Raw genomic sequence first — 21793 nt, 5'->3', positions numbered from 1 at the left:
AGCACGTCTGGGGAAGAGCCTGACAACATGCATTGCTAACAAGTTCCAGGTGATGCTGGTCCAGGAGCCAAGCTCTCAGAACCACTGAGCTATAATCATCCCTCACAAAAGAGGTCATTCAGGTCACAATTGACTGGTTCTCATCAGCTGTCTGTGAAGAACAGGGAGAGCCAAAGGGAATCACTAGAAATTATTTAAGATGTGTTTTAAGAAGGAACACTCTGGATCTGGGGAAAAATGGAAACACCCTTTGTCCTGGAGATGCGGACATTATAGAGAGCACCTACTGTGTGCTGACGTCTGGATAATAAAACACCCCGGTTTTAGTTAGGAGATTCAAATGGATTCCTCTGAAGTAATTAAGGTGGAGTGTATATCAATGCTTCTTTAAGTATGGACCGATTTTATGCGTAGATTAAGCCTCTTTGTTACGAGAGCCTCCAGGACTCTGGGCGTTTCCTTTCTGGCATGCAGGGTAGTAAATGACGGATGTGTGTGAGCTCTGCTCTAAGTGGCTCTCCCCAGCTAGACTGTAAGCTATCCTGCAGGCAGAGACTGAACCCTTTAGATCATCAGTGCGTCTCTGTTATGTAGCAAAGTGCCTGGGACACAGTAAATACTTCCTTGATAAACACCCGTTCAGTGAAAGAATGCCTCAATAAAGTCTATCATTGTTTTATGATTCTCTGCATATCATAGTTGCTTGTGATTGAAGGATCTAGAGGCAAAGAAAAGTTGTGTTTGGTTTGAAATTGGAATCGTTAGCTTTTTATTTGTTTTTTCTAATATGGTCTTCTCAGATTCGTGTATCCTAGAACCAAAGATAATTGCTCCCAAATGAGGGTGCATGAAGGGGTTAATTTCCTGATGGTTCCGTAAGATTTAGGCTCTTGCTGGACCATCTACCGACTCTTTTTGCCTCTTTAATTCATGGGATAAAGCATGACATGCTGCCTCCCGCCACTTTCTTTGCAGAGTCCTATCGCCAAGTCTCATTTCTCCCTGCCTCACAAAGCCCCACTGGTTTTGAGAGGCACAGGGGGAAGAGTTTGGAATTAAATAATGTACCTGGAGGATGCACGGTCCAGGGCCGCCCGCTGTTAGATGGAGGGTGGCAGGAAAGAGGAACTTACATGCAGTGTTAGCTGCACAGGTGTCCACAGGGGTTGGGTTCTTTAGGCAGTACTGCCTCATTGAAATCTTACACCACCGTTTTGCAAATGAAAACAGGCTCAAGAGATTAAGCAACCGGCCCAAGGTCACACGGTGACTAAGCTATGAGGCTAGAGGGGAACCCAGGTTCCCAGGGGAATACAGCGTGTTGGAATCACCCTTGACAAAGTCACCGGAAGAGGGGTGGTGGCAGCTGTCCCACCCTGGTCACCACATTGGTCACTGAGGGCAGCGGGGAGCCCTGCAACTTGGCCTTGGGCTCCAATCCCGGATTTAGCTCTGCCCCAGGGCAAGAAATCTTTTCCAATAGAAAGACTGGCTGGTCCAGAACTCCCAATTTACTTTGTCCTGGGAGAGTTACGTTAGGGCTAATTCTTTTCAGGATGGGAAATGAAGTCCTCCAAAGAGTGTTCCTAAGCAGAAGAGGCTGAAAATGCCTCCTCCGTTTCTTCCGCAGCTGCCTGTGCGAGAGGCGAAGAGCAGCTGCTTTGCCAGGTCTTCCCAGACCAGCCTTTAGGGCTGCTTTGCGGGACCTCACTGGTCACCACGTATCAATGTAATCTTCCTCGACCAGGACAGGCTCCCATCGGTAATCTACCCGTTGGACCAAATGGAGGTATGATGCCACCGCAGCCAGGCATCCCACAGCAACGAGGAATGAGACCGCCAATGCCGCCTCATGGTCAGTACGGTGGCCATCCTCAAGGCGCGCCAGGTTACCTTCCTGGTGCTACGCTGCCATGTGGGCAGGGACCGCCAGTGGGGCCCCCTTACCAAGGTGGGCCTCCTCGACCTCCTGCAATGTCGCAAGGTGGTTGTTACTGATCTTAGGTCATCCAGTCTAATACGTTTGGAGATTAAACCTTTTCTCAGCTTGTGCTGTTTCTACAGCCAAGCTCTCTGTCAATAAGGCCTCCTTGTGACTTGAACAAACATTATCCTCCCACATACCAGAAACTATCGGACATTTATTTTACCTGGGAACATTTATTTGGAATAATAAAGCAGGAGCTTTTCCTGAAGTTGCAATTTAAAAAAAAAAAGCTTGTGTTCGGACTGTGCTGGGCTAGAGGCAGAGCAGAGGGGCGTGCTCATTTTCACTCCGGTTTTATCTGGGGCAGAAGAGCATCAACGTACCGTGAGGTCTCCACCATGGGTCTGCAGCTGGTTCTCAGCCTTATGCTTTTTGCTGGACGAGGCGGAGGTGAACAAACCGTTGCTGTTGGATCTGCTGGGGGAAGTCAGGTCCTCGCCGGGGTATTTGTGTTTAGATGCGTCGGAGAGGGGTGAGGTGGGTGAGCGGAGCATTTTTTCATTTTTATTTATTGGGATTGCCAAGCTGTAAACGGAAATCACAGTAATGGAAGGTCACACACTCAGCGCGTGGCAAGGTAACTGTTTTATCTGTGACCCTCCCACTTAAAACCTGCTGGTAGGAAGACGTTTATTGGGAATTATCATGCCAGGAAACGATTTTATGGCATTAGGACCGTAACGAACAAAGAAATTTCGTTCATGGTTTTTTTTACTCGTCCTCCCAGAAAAAAATAGTAATCTGGAGTTAAATAACTAAGCATAATAATACCTTCATTTCCCAAGTTCTTCATCCAAGGATCTCAAAATACACGACAAACAACTTACTGTTTTCCTAACAAGTGTAAACAGCAGGTAACGGGAAACTCAAATTATACACGAGATCTCCACTTCCAAAAGGACTTTTGCTAACACCTGAGCTTGTACTAATTATTATATGGAGAATAACAGAATCACAGAATAACCAAGCATGAACCCACCTTCTAATTGTTAGGTAGCCAGGCATGGATCAGAATAAACAAAGAATAGAAAACTGTCATTAGAAATGACATTTTCTGATTCCTAGCTCCTTATTTTACCTTCCAAACTATTGTCTATGCCTGAATATAAATCCCCCCACACCCCGCCAAAGACCACCAGGGAAGGGAGTCATATTTGAGTCTTTGCAACGTACAGTATGTAGATAGGGCTCCCTCCGTTGAAACAAAAATTGGGGGAAGACACATCAGCCTCAAATAAACTCAATCATTGCTAATTTGCGATGCTTCTAGAAGTCACCTGGTAGAGTCAGTTAAAATAAATTCATTTAACAAAGATTTAGTCATTATTCCCGCAGTTGTGACTTCTTAATTGCATGTGTCGACTATCACTGCAAACAAGCCAGTAAAGTCACTTTTTATTTTTAAGCAATTTCCTTAGTTGGTGGTCACAGTGTAGAAATTACAAACACAGGCCTCTAGAACAAACGAGAAGCCAAGGTTCTTAATGTTATGCAAACAGATCTGTGTCGGGAGAGAATTTCTGATGACAGCTTTCTGGTTCAAGAAGTACTGTGCATCCAACAACTTAGAAGTGAGAAGGTGTGTTCTCGAGAACTGCCTTGGACGAGTCAAAAGTGGCTCAGCCAGTGAAGATGAAAACACTGATGTTGAAGACGGATATGAACCGTCTGAACATAACTTTCTTGACATGTGAGTGAAAAAGTCTTATTTCTACGTCTCAATTATTTTACATGCTACATGATCTTAAATGTTTGCAGAAAACTAAATTATTACATTAAATACTGTCATGAACATATGACTATTTCTTCTTCATCATTATAAGTTTATCTATTCAGGTTGACCAAAGTAACTTTGAAACGTTCTTGGGATCGCATCTTTGGGATGGGCAATCACCATATATGAAGGATTGTCTTATTACACAGGTAAAGCTTAACAGTGGTAATCACAATTCCAGAGGTACACAGGCCACCTTTCCAAGAAAAACTCAAAGCACTTTCATATGCGTTGAGTCCTTACTTAACATAAGTGAAACTATCAGAGCCAGGAGGCTCTGCCAGCAAAAACTCTAGAGCAAGAGCTCTTATCCTGGGGTCCCCGCACTTGCATGGGAAAGAAGTTGCATCTTCACTTTCCTTAACCTCTCACTGAAACTGAACATTTCCTTTAATTACGAACAAAGGCAAGAAACCATAGTGGTGGTTTAGCAGGAGTACTACTAGCAAGACCTGGGATTGTGTCACCAGTGGAAATCACAGATATTTTCATGCCTTACCAGTTGTGGCAGACATCCTGAAATATGGTTTACACTCATCACTACTAGAAATTATGGTCATTACTAGATCTGCTAGAAAGGTTATTTAAGGCATGAACAAAGAAGCACATATATAACTCTATCACACATTTAAAAAGACATTTTTGAGGGCTTCCCTGGCGGCGCAGTGGTTGAGAGGCCGCCTGCCGATGCAGGGGACGCGGGTTCGTGCCCCGGTCTGGGAGGATCCCGCATGTCGCGGAGCGGCTGGGCCCGTGAGCCATGGCCGCTAAGCCTGCGCGTCCGGAGCCTGTGCTCCGCAACGGCAGAGGCCACAGCAGTGAGAGGCCCGCGTACGGCAAAAAAAAAAAAAAAGAAAAAAAGAAATTTTTGAGCCGTATTTTCCCCATTCACATTTCCTCAGTATTTTGGGATGCCATCTGCTTGGCCCAGAGGACTGTGGGCTCGGGCAGCTTGTGTGTGTTGCTCTTTCTTGCTCAGACCTTCAAGGGCTCTTGCCCTTCTTCCCAAGGTGATTCTAACACTGCAGTGGGCCTGTGCTCAGGTGCCCTCGCTCTCCAATTTCCTCTCCGGGTTTTAGTACTACTCTACATCTTCTCCTAACCTTTCAGTTTACATTTTTATGTGTTGCGCTGAAACATTAATCTCCCCTTAAAAATTCTATGTACACAGTCAGGGAGAGTGAGGAGTGTCTTAGCAGAGGATAAAGTGGTTTCTGAGCTGTGCTATTTCTAAATGGAAAGGACTTCTATGACTGATGATAAGCTGCTCACTTATAATAAATATCTGGGACCTTGCTTTGCTAGGAAGCCTTTGTCACAGAGGGGATTCAGTGCCATGTGGGTCTCTCTGGAACCCCTTGAGAGGAGGGACTGGGTGGCTGTTTCACCTTGGAGACCCGGATCCTGTCTGTCACCGCAAATTCAGTCTACACCCAACGCCTTTAGGTGTGTCATATGGAGATTCTGCTCAAGTTTATATTTTTCATTGGTGTAATAAGCTTATTCAGTTTGTAAGTTTTCAGAGTGGAGGGTGTTTTTTTGAAAGGATAGAACTGCGTGCAACTAGTAACTGGTCTTTTGTTATAAAGAAGTACTTCCAGCGCACCTGGAGCTGTGACAAGAAGCACACGTCCAGGCATACTGGTTAGTCTTGGATTAAACCAAGGGAAAGGAGTCTGCATGAGACAGGCTGGGACCTGGGACCCTCTGCTGCAGTGCTTGCACCTGGACAAACATCTCCTTGAGCCACAAAATACAAAGAAACTACAAGGGACTAAAAATAACTGCATGCACAGGGCAGTTGGAACAAATTACAAACAAGATACAAAAAGACCAAAAACCCAACTGCCACTTCTGAGGAGTCCGGAGCAAAAATGCAGGGTGTCAGGAGCAAAAGTAGGTTACTGCGCACGCCCCCTGCACTCAGCGCCAACAAGGGGGTGAGCAGACCTCCTAAGCCACCCCTCCAGCCTGGCCCCACCCTACCCTCACCCCATTTAAGGAATCAGCTGGCCCCGCCCTAGGAAGGAATCAGACCCCTGGCCCCACCCTACCTTCACCCCATTTAAGGAATCAGCTTGCCCCCCCATCAGACAGCGTGCAAGGGAATCTGTTACTTGTCTTTGTTCCCTCGTGCTACAGCATGAGCCCCAGTAAAGCCTTGTCTGAATTTCTTGTCTGGCCTCTTATCAATTTCTATTGATTAAGGAGCCCAAGAGGCTTGGTAGGCAACATGGAGACCCAGAGCAGAGCAGTCACTCAAAAATCCGACTCTCCCCCAGTAGGCATGTGCCTCTCAGACCCGGACACGCCTCCAGCTCCCTCTGCCTTCCTGGGAGCGTGAGTACCTGTTGACGTTCACGTTGCAATGGTTTGCGGACAAAGTACTGCTGGTGGAGGCAGTGAGTCGTGAAGAGCTCTCCTTCTCTCCCTGAGCCTTCCTGATCTCCCGGCAGTCATCTTCGCTGTCACACTGCATGGGAAGAAGCAAAAGCCAGTCAGCTTTAGATTTCAAGGGATCACAGCGAGCTCCCATCGCCAACCAGCTCATCCGGGCTTCTCTGGACAACATCCCGAGCACCAATGTGGCTGCAGCACTCTCGGCCCTGGCCTGGGTTCCCCATCAGCGACTCCGTGAACAAGGAAGAAATCTGTCAGCTTACTGAGAGGAAAAAGCTTGACACGAAGATCACCACTGAACACTTCTTTACCAACAGGCAGATTCCACCCTCCAAAGAAGACCTGTTCTGGAGTCCCACGGGAGCTTCAGCAACCCTCCCTTTGGCATTTCTTGGTACCCAAACAAGGCACAGCGACCTATCCTGGGCTTAATGTTGTAAGGGCAGTGACAAGCTCGGACCTTTCTTTTGAAATTCATGGCCTCAAAGGACATTTTTATAAAACAGTAGTTTGACTGGATTCTTGTTTTCCACGATTGTATTTAACCTAGGCGTGTACTAGGGTATGAGGCACATGCACTCAACCAAATTCCATTTGTGGTGAGATCGCAGCAACACGGTACAGGCACATGTAGGGCTCTCAGCAGAGCCTTCCAGCAGACAAGCACTGGCACCAGAGATAGAGAAATTTTGACCTTCTCTCTCCAGCTGGGATTGTTACACAGCCTCTATTGCAAGGACCCCAGCAGCTCATGCTGAAACTGTGCCCCCAGTGAGGGTCCAAACCAAAGCTCTGAACCCCCAGTTCTGGCTTCCAGGGCTCCGGCAGGGCTTGACTCTGCACCCTGGGCAGCCAGGTCTGCGGTGTCCCATCTCCAGCACCCAAAACTGAGGGCTTCACACCCCAGATACTGAGTAAAGAGTGCTGTGAAAATGTTCTTTCACTTCTCTGTGTGAGTTTAATGATGATTCAGTAGATTTCATGAGGACAGCTGAGTGTGAGACTTAGTGTAAATGAAGTTTTGTAAGTTAAAATAAAAAAGCCCATGAATAGTAAAATTATTTAAATACAGAATACTATGGAATATACATGTATATGTTTTTGCACATCTCTCTATCTACATATACCTATACAGCTATATATATTTCCAGTCTATCTGTATGTTTATCAATTTCTATCTCTGAAATACCTCTCTCTCTCTCTCTTTCCATCAGTCTGTCCATTTATCCATCCATCTCCAGATGACTGGCTGATTCACTCATTAATCAATTAATCACCTGGGGACTGATGGACAAGTCAATCCAACGAGTAAGGGGGAGGGCAGGGTATGAGAGGAAAACAGAAGGAAAGAGGGTAGGTATGTAGTGAGCTAACCCGCATTACTGCATTATATCATGTGAATCTGACAACACCCCTGCAAAGATGTCGCCATTTTACAAACAAAGAAACTGAAGTCCACAGAAGGGAAGGTCACCCAGGAGGCCAGGGCTGACTGCGGGATTTGCGGGATTCAGTGCAAAATGAAAATGCTGGGAGCCTTGTTCCAAAAGCAGGAAAAGATGCTTGATGTCAGTCTTGGTGATGATTTTTTTGGATTTAACACCAAAAACAAAGGCAACAAAAGCAAAAAATAAACAAGTGGGACTACATTAAACTAAAAGGCTTCTGCACAGCAGAGGGAACCATCAACAAAATGAAAAAGCAACCTACTGAATCGGAGAAAATATTTCTAAATCGTATATCCGAGAAGGGATTAATACCCCAAATATATAAAGAACTCATACAATTCAACAGCAAAGAAACAAACAAAAAAATCCAGTTGAAAAATGGGCAGAGGATCTGATTAGACATTTTCTAAAGAAGACATACGGACGGCCAACAGGTACATGAAAAGATGCTCAACATCACTAACCATCAGAGAAATGCAAATCAAAACCATAACGAGATAGCACCTCATACCTTTCAGGATGGCTATTATCAAAAAAACTAAAACTAATAAGTCTGTGAGGATGTGGACCAAAGGGAACCCTAGTGCACTGTTGGTGGGAATGTAAATTGCTGCAGCCACTGTGGAAACAGGATGGAGGTTGCTCAAAAAATTCAAATAGAACTACCACATGATCCAGCAATCCCACTTCTGGGTATTTATCCAAAGAAAACGAAAACACTCATTTGAAAACATATCTGCACCCCCATGTTCGCTGCAGCGTTATTTACAACGGCTAAGACGAGGAAGCCAATGTCCACGGCTAGACAGATGGATAAGGGTACTGCGGCATATATGTGCGTACAACAGAAGAAGGAAGCCTGCCATTTGCAACAACACGGATGGACCTAGAGGGGATTATGATAAGTGAAATAAGTCGGACAGAGAAAGACAAATACCTCACTGACATGCGGAATCTAAAAACAGAAACCAAACCTCCTCCCAGCTTATGCTGTCAGACTGCTGACTGCCTGGGGTTGGGGGGAGTACAAAATGGATGAATGAGGTCAAAAGGTACAAATTTCTGGTTATAAAATGAGTTAAGTCATGGGGACGTAATGTAACGTACAGCATGGTGACTAGAGTTAATAACACCGTAGTGCATATTTGACAGTAGCTAGGAGAGGAGATCTTGAAAGTTCTCACCAGGAGGAAAAGAAATTTGTAACTATGGACAGTGACGGATGTTAACTGGACTTACTGTGGTCATCATTTTGCAATACTTATAAACCAATATCAAATCATTATATTATACCTCAAAAAAAAAAAAAAACAAGCAGCTAAAGACTAACATTATAAAGTACTAAAGTCGGAAACATTTTCTTGTCTTTCGTGTCTTTCAAAGCCTCTCTCCTGACCTGTCACGCTGTGTTTATTTGCTATTTCATACTGTGCTCCTTGAGGCACGGGGATACCTGGGGGGCATGTGTGGACACTCCCAAGTACCGGGGGCCTGGGCCTGCGACAGGGCGCTTGTGCGCAGCCCACCAGTGAAGCGTTTCCCCCGCCAGCCATTTGTGGAACCCATGGGTCAAGGGGTGAGGAAGTCCAGTTAGGCATTTCCCCTTCCCCAAGGCCAACTGGCAACCCCTTGCGGATTGGACTGCACTCTCCCCTGGAGGACCCCTCAGTAGTGGGATTGGGGGTGGGGAGATGCCCATCCTGACCCCGACCCTCATTAGGCCTGTGCCTTGGCCCCTGGATGGGGATGTGGATGGGGATGCTGCACAGGGCTGGGAGTGCAAAGGGGCCACGGGGCAGGCAGAACCTGTCCTGGGAAATGGGCAGGAGGTGGGACCGCGCAGGCTCTATCGTCCCATCACCCTTCACTTACTAAACACAAATTCAAAAATAAAATGAAGAATTCCAAGATGGCAACTGCAAGCATTAAACTCCAAGTACAGAGCCCTCTGAGCAGGGGCCCTGTGGGGAAAATACTGCACAAACCTCATGCTGACTTCTTACTGGGAGACCCTGGAGCCACAGACCCAGGCTTCATTCCTGGCTCTGCCCTTTCTCACCTATGTGAACCTGGGGCAAGTCCCTTTAGGCACTCTGAGCCTCAGTTTCCTCATCTGTAAAATGGGCATGACGATAATATTTGCTTCATAAAGTTGTAAGGACTTTATAGACGACTTAATATGTACGAAAACAGCATCCCTCATGGGGACATATATACGTGTTAACTGTTGTGAATGATTTTCTCCTAAATTTGGGACCATCCACGATGACTACAATCTTTGGCTTGTCACGCATTGTGTTTTCCACTGTGGTCCAAGTTACTTTTGAAGATGCAGTAACAGGAGGGAATAAAAATCCTCAAAATTGGTTTAAAATGATGATTAAATTATTCCTGTGCTCAAAAATCTTCAAAAACGGCCAAACGGCCGAGCATTTGGGTCTGCTTCCTGACAAACGTCCTGCTCTCCGAGTACTTGAGCTGCCTGTCTCACTTCGTGCAACCCGCCTTTGTTCAGCTTGCTTCCCTCCTTTGGCGCCACCTCATCCCTGACCCTCTGATTACTCAAAAGTCCCTCCTCCTGAGGGCCCTGTTCCCAGCCCGTCTCCACCACAAAGTTCTCCTGATCAATGCCACGGGAGCGCCAGCCGCTGGCTCTCATGCACCAGGCTGGCGTCCCCTCCCGGGGCCCCGTCGTCCACGGTCCCCACTAGGCACTTCCGGATTCACGCCTCACCCCAGTCACAGCCTTACTAAACTCTCTGAGGCTGCCGGCTTCTAAAGTCAATGAACGATCCCACCCCTTCCAGCAAAGAATGGGGTTCACCCGTATTTAGCTTTTCTCACAGGCCCGGCCTCCAGCTTGCCTCTCCACACACACTCAGGGAAGATTTCCCGTTCGCCTACTTCCACATGCAGTGAGACAGACCTTAATTATCTATAACATGGCAATAATAAGGATACTTCCCTCATTGGGCAGTGCTAAGGATTTAACTGAGTTAATACATGTCAAGTACTTACAAAGGTATCTGGCATACATAAAGTGCTCTATGAACGTTTGTTGAGGAAAGTCACATAGAACTCCTGCTCCGGGAACATTCTAGACCAGCAGACCTGCTGCCCACAAGTTCAGGGAGAGCCCTCCCTCCCGCCGTGCCCTCAGCCCCTCGGGTTTCCAGGCCTACCTTGCGTTTCCTCTTGGATTTTGGCAAAGTCTTTTCTGCGGGCGCATCGGATGCGTGGCTCGGCGGGGCGCTTTCAGTGTCCTTGGCCGCGGGAGCGCTCAGGACCCCCGGCTCCTGGGGCAGGTGTTCTGGGATCCTGGACAGGAGGGTCAGGTCAATTTTGACCCAGAGTGACCTGACCTCGTCACTGTCCTTCAACGGGGAGAGAAGTTCATTGCGGCCGAAGGGGACCAGTGTGTAGAACTGCTCTTCCAGCTCCTTGGCGATGTCGCTGGTGGTCCTGGCGTTGATAGAGCCCACAGGGGCCCGCGGGCCGCCACCGCTGATGCTGCTGGCAGCCTCCTTCAGCCTCGGGTCGTTCCCGGAGGCGGCAGTGGCCTTGGACAGAGGGTAGTCCTCTTGCTCCGACTCCAGGTCCGAGTCCGCGGAGGAGGACGACGAGGACGACTCGGTCTCGATGAACTCCTTGGATTTGGGGACGATCCGGCTCAGCCCCCGCGTGCGGCGCTTCTCGCCGGTTACGGCCGAGCGCAGCTCCTTGCGGTGGCTGGTCCTACTGTTGCCGCAGGGCCGGGGCTTGGGGGGCTCCGGGGGGATCCCCGCGCTCGCCCCCAGCGCGTCCGCGGCTGCGGGCTCCTCGGGCCGGTGGCCATTGTCGCCGGCGGAGGTCCTCTCGGTGCGCCGCGTGGGTTTCTTGCCCGCGGACCTCCGGGCAGGCGCGGGCGCGCTCTCGGCGGGCGCACCGGCCACCGTGGGCGGCGGTGCGGCGGCGGTCACGGCCACGGCCACGGCCGCGGGCGGGGACTTCTGCTTCACCCCTTTGCTCCCCGGGGCCTTGTTCGCGGTCCTCGGCCTCTGCTCCTCCTTGCAGGCGCTCTTGATGTCCTTGTCTCTCAGGCTGGTCGGGCAGACGTTGTCGGGAAGCTTCCCGCAGTCGGGCGCTTCGTCCTTCACCGGGGTGTAGTATTGACTGCTCTCGGGCCCGTGGCTTTCATTGTGGATCAGGATAGGAGGCTTGTGGGGATTAACTTTGTTTAGCCATTTATCCAGCTGCCACTTGTTAGAGGACGCTGGTTCGGCCTAAAAGCAGAAAACCAGCGACAAACAAATATCTTTTATGATGGGCTCACGTAAAAGGGGCCTGGCTGTTTTCCTCTTGACTTAGGGCAGACAATGGATGGGCTGGAAACAAGGAACATGGAAGCTGTAGGTGTGTGCAGCATCAGTGGGCACACAAGATGCAGAGATGCTGCCCGCTTCCTGGTCCCCGGCACTGAAATGCAGCAGTTGGAGGCCTATGCACTATGCTTCATTAGGACCCATTTCCAACATTTTTGAGGGTTATACAATGTATATATTTTTATATTTATACAGACATACATAAACGTGAGAGTCCACAAAAGTTAACTGGGGTGTAGTTTGGAGACCCTGAGTGTTAAAGCACTCATTTTTTGTGAGACTTAAAATATGGGGAGGGGGGGTGGAATTAAAAAAGGGGACTGAGTGGAAACTAAACTCCCAAAGAACTACCTGTGTGTGCCCAGTGCACTTTGATGGCTGGACTTGGTTTGTCCATCCTCAACCTGCATCCGTCACACTTTGCCCGAAATATTTCAGATGAGGAGGTGACGATGGAAAGCTTTCCTGCAAGCAGTTTTGCTACCTTAAAGCAAATCCTGGACATTTCAGGTTTTAAACTCTGGCCCATAGATTGGCTCCGGGGGGGTGGCGGGGTGGGCGGGGGCGGTGGTGGGGACTTGGGGGGGGGCAGGTCAGTGAATGCCCTGTAACAGAATGTGAAATGTCACGTAGACACATTTTTCGAGGAGAGGGACATAGCTTTCATTCCTATCTCTAGGCAGCTACGTCTTATTCAAAGGTTAAGAACTGATGCTTTTACAGGGAGTAACTGTTGTTGATTTCTAATAAAAGTCCATTTATCCAGCATCTGTGATTATTAATAGAAAAGAGGTATATTGATAAGTATAGAACTTTAGCTAGAGTATTATCAATTTGTGAAGATAGGTGAAATGGGGAAAATTTTTGAAGTGATTAAGGTGATGTATTTTTCCTTCCCTATGGTCTCTACCCTACGAATTCATGGCTTCTGATGATCCAGGGGAAGACTAAATACCAGCCTAAAATAAAGAATCAGCTTAGCTTTGCCCTTCAAACTTGGTTGGTTAAAGCCCAGAGCAAGTCAGGCAACCTTGTAGGCGAAAACCACTGTTTTCTAACATAATAATTTCCTAAAGCTTCCTTTCATGTATCAAGATTTGGTTCTCAACAGTGAGGTTGGTATTAAGAGCAGAACTTGGGGCATAGCCACGTGCAGCAAGGATCTTGGGGGAGGGGAGGGAGGGGAGGGCAGTAATATTAGACCCAAGCGTCCTGGCTGAGTCTGGAGGCATCTGGGGCACAGCTTAGGGAGATGGGAAGCCTTTAATGGGCCAGCAGGGCCTGGGGCCAAGATGAAGTGGCCACAGATGTGGGCACCAGGCACTGGAGCTGTGGCAGGGACCGTGGACATCCTGCTGGTTCCCCCAAAACAGATGAGACTGTCTACACTTCAGGGAACCACAGCGCAGGGTGTCCAGGGACTGGGAATGACAAGAGACCTTTCAGTGGAGGCCAGCATGGGGATTCCAGGCCCTTTCCTTGGCACCCTGAGGAAGGGGAGCCTCCCCCTGGGATACAGGTGTGGAAGGGGAATCTCTCATGACCCTGACAGGGAGTCTGCTGTGTGACTTAACTTTCTGCTTCATTTGCTTTCATGCCGTCCAAAGGACCAGGGCTCCCAAAGCAAGAGGCAAAAGAACAAAACGATACGTCTTTTCTTGCACCTCTGAGTTGTCCTGTGTAAATTCTGACCTCGCTTTAATTTGGCTTCTCCAGAGATAGGGGCCAATGGAACCTGCAGAGCACACCTGACCTGGTCCATCCTGCGCCAGTGACGCAAGAGAGGAAGCAGGGCAGCAGGACCTCTTCTTCGCCAAGGGGAAGCTCTCGCCTGCCCTGAGATTAGCCGGGTGTGGTTGAAGGCTACTTTGGTGGCAAACACAGCTATGGCTCTGAGGCTGTCTCCTCCCCACCCCATTTCTCTCGGACCACCGGCGAGTCAGTGACTTCTGTGCCTCAGTTTCCCCAGATAAATGGGGCCCAGTCATATGAATGGATGCTGAAGCGGCCTTGCAGAAGGGGACACACACGGGGAGAGGGTGGACCATTTATGGCAGAGCCTGCCACTCACACTGGCCCCAGCACCACGTCTCACGCTAGCTCGCCCTCATCCCCAGCATCCTGGGCCTCCCACACCTCCCATCTCTTATGTGGGAGAACACAGACGTGTGCCTGGAGCTAAAACACAGCGGCTCACGGGGAGACTCCCACTAAAACTTCCTGGAGGGAGCGTTAACAGTGAAGGGAGAACTGAAGCACTTGAGTGTGGGCCCACTGCCTGATGTGCTCTAGGGACATTTTTTTCTCCTCTTCACAGCTGAAGAAATGAGGCTGAGGGACCATTTTCAACACATCACTAAATCACATTCTCTTTCTCAAAGGATCTACAAGGACCTCCTCTTGCCCCTCAAACAAAAATCCAAATTCCTCGGGCATCCATCCTCTAACAGCCGTCTCTCCTTGCCAGAACACCTACAATGTGCTCCCACTTTATAGGCATCATCTAACTGAATCCATACAGGTAAGAAATACTGTCGCCCCTAGTTTGTAGATGGGGCTCAGAGAGGTTAAGTGAAATGTCCAAAGCTGCAGAGCTACCAGGCACCACCAAGGCTAAACCCACATCTGTCTGGGCTTAAAGACCAGATTCTCTCCCCTGCTGCCTTGCCAGTCTCCCATGACTCTCTGGTGTAGCCTCACGAAAGAGGGACCTCGTTTCTTTTGAGAAATGTCAGTCTTCAACCTAAAATGATGGAATTAGATTGATTTTTGGAGACACCACTAACTCTCCAAATAACACCTGTGGCCTTCTGTTATCCTTAATGCATCATCTTTTGATGTCCACAGCCATTTCATGTATATAAATCTTGTGTCTTCAACAAAGCCCAACACTGCTTTCCAGCAGGGGCCAGGTCTCTGCTTCTTTGTATCCCTCGCAGGACCCGTAATAGGTTAGGGGGACAGCACGCTATGACTCTGCTCCTACTAATAATGACTCACAATGAGCTGTCACTCCATTTGTATCACTTATTCCTCAGAACAACGTCACAGATTAGACGGCATGGGATTATCCGCCATTTCGGGGATGAAACCATTGTGGCCAAGGAAGCTCCAACAGCCAAGAATTAGGTGGCAGGGGAGGAGGGGGAACTCAGGGCTTGGGGTTCCTTTCCTGCCACGCTGCTGGCTCTGGTCCATTTCCTGAGCTGTCCATCAGGGTTTCTGCCCAGTGCATTTGATTGTTTCCTGGCTTGCTGCTTTGTATTTCCATCCAGGACTCTCCTCTCTGATCAATCTTCCCTCTGATCAGTGTATAAGCTCTCCACTGTGTACTTTAGTCTCTACTTCATCTATACCCTTCAGAGCACCCACTGCCACATACCCCACAGATGCCTAATTAAGGAGAAGCCTATTGAATCAATGAATAACTTGTATCGTGTACCTGCTGATTTTCAAGAACAATCTAGGGCAGCATTTTCCAAAATGTGCTTTGAGTTCATATATCCCAATAAAGAAAAGTTTCCGTGGTCAGATACATTTGGGAAATGCCACAATGGAGAACACCGTTTACGTGAGCAAAATTAAGGGCTGAATGATGCCCTTCGGTAAAGAAACAGGTGAAACCTACTTTATTCTGGATCTCCTCAAAATCCTGTGACCAGGCTCTTTCTTGTCCCCGCAGCATCCTTTACTTGGGGAACACGGGTCTAAGGAGCTCTGTGTGCTGGTGTAAACGTGCTAACTGAAGGGCGAGGCGCTTCCCCCTGTGAAGCTCTGGCGTGAAAGGATGTCCCAGGCCAGGAAAGAAGATACAACTCAAATGAAAACAATTAGGCTGAGGAGAAGCAAGCAAACGTCAGGCCGCAGAGAGGGGATCTGCAGTGATGGAAATACTGTTTTCGGGGTCTCTTCCGTGCTAGCTTGCAGACAAGGGGTTAGACTATGGTGATTCATGTGAAATGCAGTGGCTTTCTACAGCCACGGCCATAAACAACAGCTCGTATGAAACTCAGGAGAGCCAAGTGGGTGTCCAGTGCTGGACGTTGAGGGGGAGAATGCAGGTGTCTTGGGATATCATGAGGGTCTCCTGCTTGATAATAGGAGGGCCTCAGGATATTTCCAGGAAGGAAAGGAGGGCCACAAATGTTCTGCTGCAAAGCAGCGTAAACAGGTCTTGACAACGGAATGTGAGGTGTGTGGCTATAAAGAGCTGGATTGTCCTGTGGGGGGGAAGGAAAAGGGGTCTCACTGCTCTCTTTAAGGGGTCCCGGGCTTGCTAGGCCAGAAGAAAGCAGAGATGTCACGAAGACTCAGCAGGTAATGCTTCCCCTCTTCGCAACTTTCATTCTGCAAACTCACTGTATTTCTTTTCTAATTTTTCCGTGGAGACTCAGCAGGTAATGCTTCCCCTCTTCTCAACTTTCATTCTGCAAACTCACTGTATTTCTTTTCTAATTTTTTTTTAATTTTTGGTCATGCCACACGGGTTCTGGGATCTTAGCTCCCTGACCAGGGATCACACCCGCGCCCTTGGCAGTGAAAATGCGGGAGTCCCAACCACTGGACCACCAGGGAATTCCCTCATTGTATTTCTGAAGGGCGTGTCTCTCTAGTCACCTTGGGAAAAATGTTAAAAGAAACCTTGCTTTTATTCCAAGGAATACATTCCTTTCCAGCAGAAAGAAGCCACCTGCAGTGTGGCTACATCTCTTGTCACTCCTGCACTCCCTCTGCATAGAGAAGCCAGGAGTTGAAAGCTACACGCAGCCTCAGGCAACTTAAACTTTGAGGCCTGTGTTACCAGGCTCCCCTCCTTCTCCTCAGCTAGGGGCCTCTGGTAGCTGCTGGAAGAAACAAGGAACGGCAAGTGCTTCCTTTCATCACCCAAGAGTTCAGGTCTTTGTGATTATCTCAGTGACATTTAGAGAGAATCTGCTTAAAGCCGTTTATAGCTGTACTTCTCCAAGGCTGCTTTCAGCCTCGTCTAGAAACTCCAGGAGTCACATTTCAGCGTGCAAATGAGACTCAACTTTCCTGAATTTAACCTTCAAAGTCACAAAGAGCCTGGGCTGGAGGTAACGTTCACAGACCCTAACGCTTTTAATCTACCGCCACTGTCCCCCCTGGCTCTTGCGATGTCCCTGGAACCCAGTTCTTTCTACTAAATATTCTGGAGTTTTTCAACAAATTAGAGCATAAAGCTGGCTCTGAAGAAGCCCGGTTAACGCCTCTGTTTTATTTAACTCCTGTATTTTTGTTTGTTTCAAATTACTCCCATTAGAATATCAGCTCTTTGAAGACAGGAACCTTCTCTGTCAGCTCATTGCTGTCTCTCAGGGCCAAGCATCATATCTGTGGCAGAGACTCAATAGATCTTCGTTGAAGGAACACTAAATGAGTGAATGAATGGATGAATGAATGAAATGATGAAGAAGGAAAAATAATTTAGCTTCTGGGAAAAGTCAGGATTATATCAACATATGGCTTTTATAGGTTAATGTTGTCAAGGGCCTTCCCCTTAAATAGGGAGATAGGGATAGAAAGATAGATAGGGAAAGGGAGAGAGACAGAGAGAGACAGAGACACAGGTACACAAGCTGGAAACATGGGTCTTGCTGGCCCTTAAAGGTGCTCCTGGGGACTTCCCTGGGGGTCCAGTGGTTAAGACTCCACACTTCCACTTCAGGGGTCACAGGTTCGATCCCTGGTCAGGGAACTAAGATCTGCACGCATTGCCGTGTGGCCAAAAAAAAAAACCAAAAACCTCTCACCGCCAAGGTCTGCATATATGGGTTTGGCTTCATTTTTTTTTTTTTTGTGGTATGCAGGCCTCTCACTGTTGTGGTCTCTCCCGTTGCGGAGCACAGGCTCCGGACGCGCCGGCTTAGCGGCCATGGCTCACGGGCACAGCCGCTCCGCGGCATGTGGTATCTTCCCGGATCGGGGCACGAACCCGTGTCCCCTGCATCGGCAGGCGGACTCTCAACCACTGCGCCACCAGGGAAGCCCTTGGTTTCATTTTAGAGCATATTTAGAAATTTGGGCCCAGAGTGGTACAGGAGGTTGTAGGTAAAAAGTCAAATCCTATGAGCCACAGTAGCATCAAATGTTTATACACTCGAGAAGCAGCATATTTTATTCCCTCTTTAGAAATCAAAGTCTACCCTTACAGATCCAGGGACTAGAGAAGGGTGCTCTCAGCCCTCTCTCAAGAATCCATGCTCTGAATTGCTATTAAATTTTCCTCTTTTTCCCCTTTAAAGTAGAAGTAGCAATGGCTTTTGTTGGGACCTTATAATATTTTTATACGAGGCACCTTAATCTTCCACACAGATACTCATCATAGCTATAAAAGTTTTCATGAGTATTTGTAAGTTGATGCTAATTTTCCTTTTTCACAAAGAAAACAAAGGAGGTTTTATTCATATTTATAGCCCTTGTTCTCCTAATCTGTGATGAGCTGAAAAAAGGTAAGATCCTAACCATGTCCAATCCACAAAACTCCTTTCCCCGTGATTTACGGGGGCTCACACTTCCAGGCGGGGAGCTGCCCTGTCTGCTTATTGCCTCGGCTGACCCTTAGGGAGACCTGATCCTCAGGTTATTTCCAGTCAGTGATGTTTACAGCATACTTGGAAAGTTCTGGAAGTCAAGATAGAGAATTTTGGGACCATAAGAGATGAAGTTTCTAGACTTCAAAGGAAGCTCTGTGATTAGGAGCGCTGTGAGGAGGGGCTGGGGTAAATGAGCCTAAACCAACCCCGGCAGGCTGCCAGGAGGTGGTGGCCTAGAGAGGTCACGGCGCCTCGCAGGCCAGTGTCATAGCACTGAGGCTGGAGGAGCAGGAGGTGTGAGAACCACACTCGGAGGAAGACTGCCCTCGCTCACCGGGTCGGGGAGACGCAGGCAGGGGAGGCGCTCAGGGGCCAGCGTGTCCTTACCTCAGGGCTGGAGTAGTGGGGAGGTTTGCTGCCCTCACTCTCGCTGGAGCTGCTCTCGGTCTCTGAGTCAGATCCCGAGCTGCTCTCCGAGTCGCTGGAGGAACTGCTGCCGCTGCTGCTGCTGCCGCTGCTGCTGCCCTTGCTGGAGGGCACGGAGGCCCTGCAGTCGGCCTGCGGGAGGCCGGCACTGTCAGCCCACGAGGCCCCGGGAAGGGAAGGGGAGGAAAGCCAAGTGAGCAAACACGCATACACCACCGAGCGAGCTGTTGTTCCACCAGCCTGCGCATCTGTCAGCGTCACCTGAAGCTCCAGAGCCACCGTCAAGGTCAAAGCAGCCTCACAGTTAAAACAATGGATGCACAGAAATTAAATTGGGAGTGAAAGTCGGTGCCACTTGGTAATCAGGCCCTCGTCAGTGTGACTAGTTTGTGTGATCGTTTTAGAGGGGAAGGTGGTGTAACTGCAGAAGGACTGTTTCTAGTTTGCTCCTGTTTCTGGGAATGGCTTTTCAAATGCATTCCCGATTCCAATCACCGACAAAAAGGCAAGGAAATCTAAAATGCTTGAAATATTTTGTAAAGAACGAAAATGTCTGTTTGCTTTATTTTAGGAAGTGGGCTGTGAGGAAGGGCACAGTGTCCTGCTCTGTGCTCTCACGGCCTGCTGGAAGGTTCCGGAGACAGCGGGACCGACAAAGTTGTCTTGCTTCCCACCTCTTCCTGCCCACAGAGGCGAGTCCTGTAGTCTTTACAGGAGCCGGCTTGCTGTATAAACAAGTAATGTTCCTTTGAGCCCTTTATTATAGAACTGAAGATCCCTCACTCACACATTTTAAAATATTTTAGACTTTAAAATTCAACCCCAGTACAGTGGCTTATAGCAATACTATTTGGAATTATACTCGATGTTCGTATCCCTGCTGAAATTTGCCAGAAAGTTACATACTCAAATTATAGACTCAAAGAGAACAGGAAACACGGACACTTCTCATGGTAATTAATTAACCACAAAAATTCAAATCACACACATCCACCCAAACAGTGAGCCAAAAAGAAAGTTTCAATACTCACATAATAGTCAACATCTTCAAAGTCCTTTATTAATTGCATTGAAACACACCTGACTGTTTTTTTGAGGTCAAACTCTAAACCCAGAAAATGCAGTGACCACTTTTTAAATGTCGAGTCAGCAAATATCTGCTTGCCCCTTCCAGCCGGGACCACTGCTTCAACAGGATGAATGCGAGTGAAGGCCCAGGGCTGAGGGAGCTTGTCAGAGAGTTTATGGTCTCAAGTGCAAATCAGCCAGGACAAGGTAAAGGACCCTTTTCACCCGCCCCTTAAATCTTTGACAAATGCTGTGCTCAAGGACAGAGTCTCATAAATCCTCAGTGTTGGGGCAGGGATGGGGGGAGGGGGGGGATGTTTAAAACTCACTGGAACCTTGCTTCTCCCAGAGGAATGATAAGACAAGAAACTATCTTACAGGATGTACCTGAAAGTCAAAGCACTGTTTTGAACTGCAGGCTTAGGGAAAAATGGAGTTTGAACATAACCTTCCCTAGTGGCTTTTATTTCTTCTGCCAATGTCATGGTCCATACCTACTGTCTGACAAAATTCTTCAACGTCAGACAACATCTGCACCTTTACGCCTTGCCTGAGCTGCAACAATTCCTTTTCCAGCCTGCTGTTTGTTCTGGTGTTGAGTGAGGGATCCTGGATCTTTTTACAGAGGCTGGGAAGGGACGGTTAGTGATCAAAGGGTTGCAATATTTCTTTCTTCCCTTATGAACTAAAATCCATCTTTCCTGGCAGCTGAGTCGACATGGCTACTATCAATGGAGTCATTAAAAAAAAAAAAAAAGAAGGTTATTAGATTGTGACTGAACACGAACGGCTGGGATCCATGTTAACAGTGTGTCAGGAAGTCCCCCAAACACTGGGGGAAAACTCCAAAAACAAACAGACAGAAACCCACCCCAACCCAAACAAACCAACCAAAACGTAAAAACTCCCCAGAGCCAAGCAACACATGGTGGAGGAAAGAGGTCTGTCTCCCCGCCACACCCTGGAATGACATTTGCTGAAGACTAGGAAATTAAGGGAAATAAAGAGCATTTTGATTGGTTTTATATGATGGTCAAAGGCTTTGATCACCAAGCGGTACATTCTCCCACTTTCATTCCGACAACAAAGGACACTGAAGCCACTGCTGTGTGCACCTGGTTGCTGTGTTTGCGGCAGAGGCAGCAACGTGTGTGCAGTTCCCTGGGGCTTGCACCGCAAAGTGACTGTCTTTTGAAAAGCTGCACTTTAATTTCTGGGAAAACGGCCATTAAACAGTTCCTGTGCTGCCTTCCTTTTCTGACTGCTGTCCTATCGTAATGAGACCCACTAGCCCAGCAAGACAGAGTCTCTGATCTGAATTAGATTGGCAGAAAAGTCTCAGAGTTTTATGTTTTCCTTCCTTAAATTAGGAAATTGACTTAAAACGACAGTTTTACTGGCGTAATTATTATTTGTTTTTGAAACCATCGGGAGAGCCAAGAATTTCAGGTTTTCTTCCTGCTTTGCTTTGAAGTGCTGTGAGGCCCCAGTCCTCTGGAGTCAGGGCTGAATACATTCATGTTTCAATGGGCCCGGTGGAGACAGTGTCGCTGGAAGCAATCCACGTCAAGGATGGGGGCAGGCTTGTGTGCAAGGGCTCTGGTGGTTCCAGTTGTGGGATCAAGATAACTACCCCTACCTGCAGAAAGCCTGCTCCATTAACTAGCCTTTTTGTGGGTCTCTGGGGGACAGCTGGTCATTCAGGACTCGGCACAATGACTGCTCTCGCCAGGAGCGCGTGCAGTTGCTTTGCCTCTGCTGGGGGAGCTGCAGCA

General features: G+C 48.2%; 1 protein-coding gene across 3 annotated transcripts in view; it reads right to left on the bottom strand.

Moving 5' to 3' along the window:
- AFF3 (ALF transcription elongation factor 3) overlaps positions 1-21793 on the bottom strand; it is a 560304-nt gene that overhangs the window by 30838 nt on the left and 507673 nt on the right. For all 3 annotated transcript variants that reach the window (XM_027128817.1, XM_027128818.1, XM_027128819.1), the window contains 4 exons: positions 18912-19098; positions 10792-11871; positions 6110-6234; positions 2311-2512 (listed from right to left, as the gene is read on the bottom strand). In XM_027128817.1, coding sequence (XP_026984618.1) covers positions 2311-2512; positions 6110-6234; positions 10792-11871; positions 18912-19098 — 1594 coding nt within the window. The remainder of the gene's footprint in view (positions 1-2310; positions 2513-6109; positions 6235-10791; positions 11872-18911; positions 19099-21793) is intronic.

This window comes from Aethalodelphis obliquidens, unplaced genomic scaffold, assembly GCF_003676395.1.
Source record: "Aethalodelphis obliquidens isolate GAN/ISIS:26980383/991018 unplaced genomic scaffold, ASM367639v1 scaffold35, whole genome shotgun sequence".
NCBI classification, from domain to species: domain Eukaryota; kingdom Metazoa; phylum Chordata; class Mammalia; order Artiodactyla; family Delphinidae; genus Aethalodelphis; species Aethalodelphis obliquidens.
Note: the sequence above shows the minus strand (reverse complement) of the source record. Positions and strands in the feature narration are given on the sequence as shown.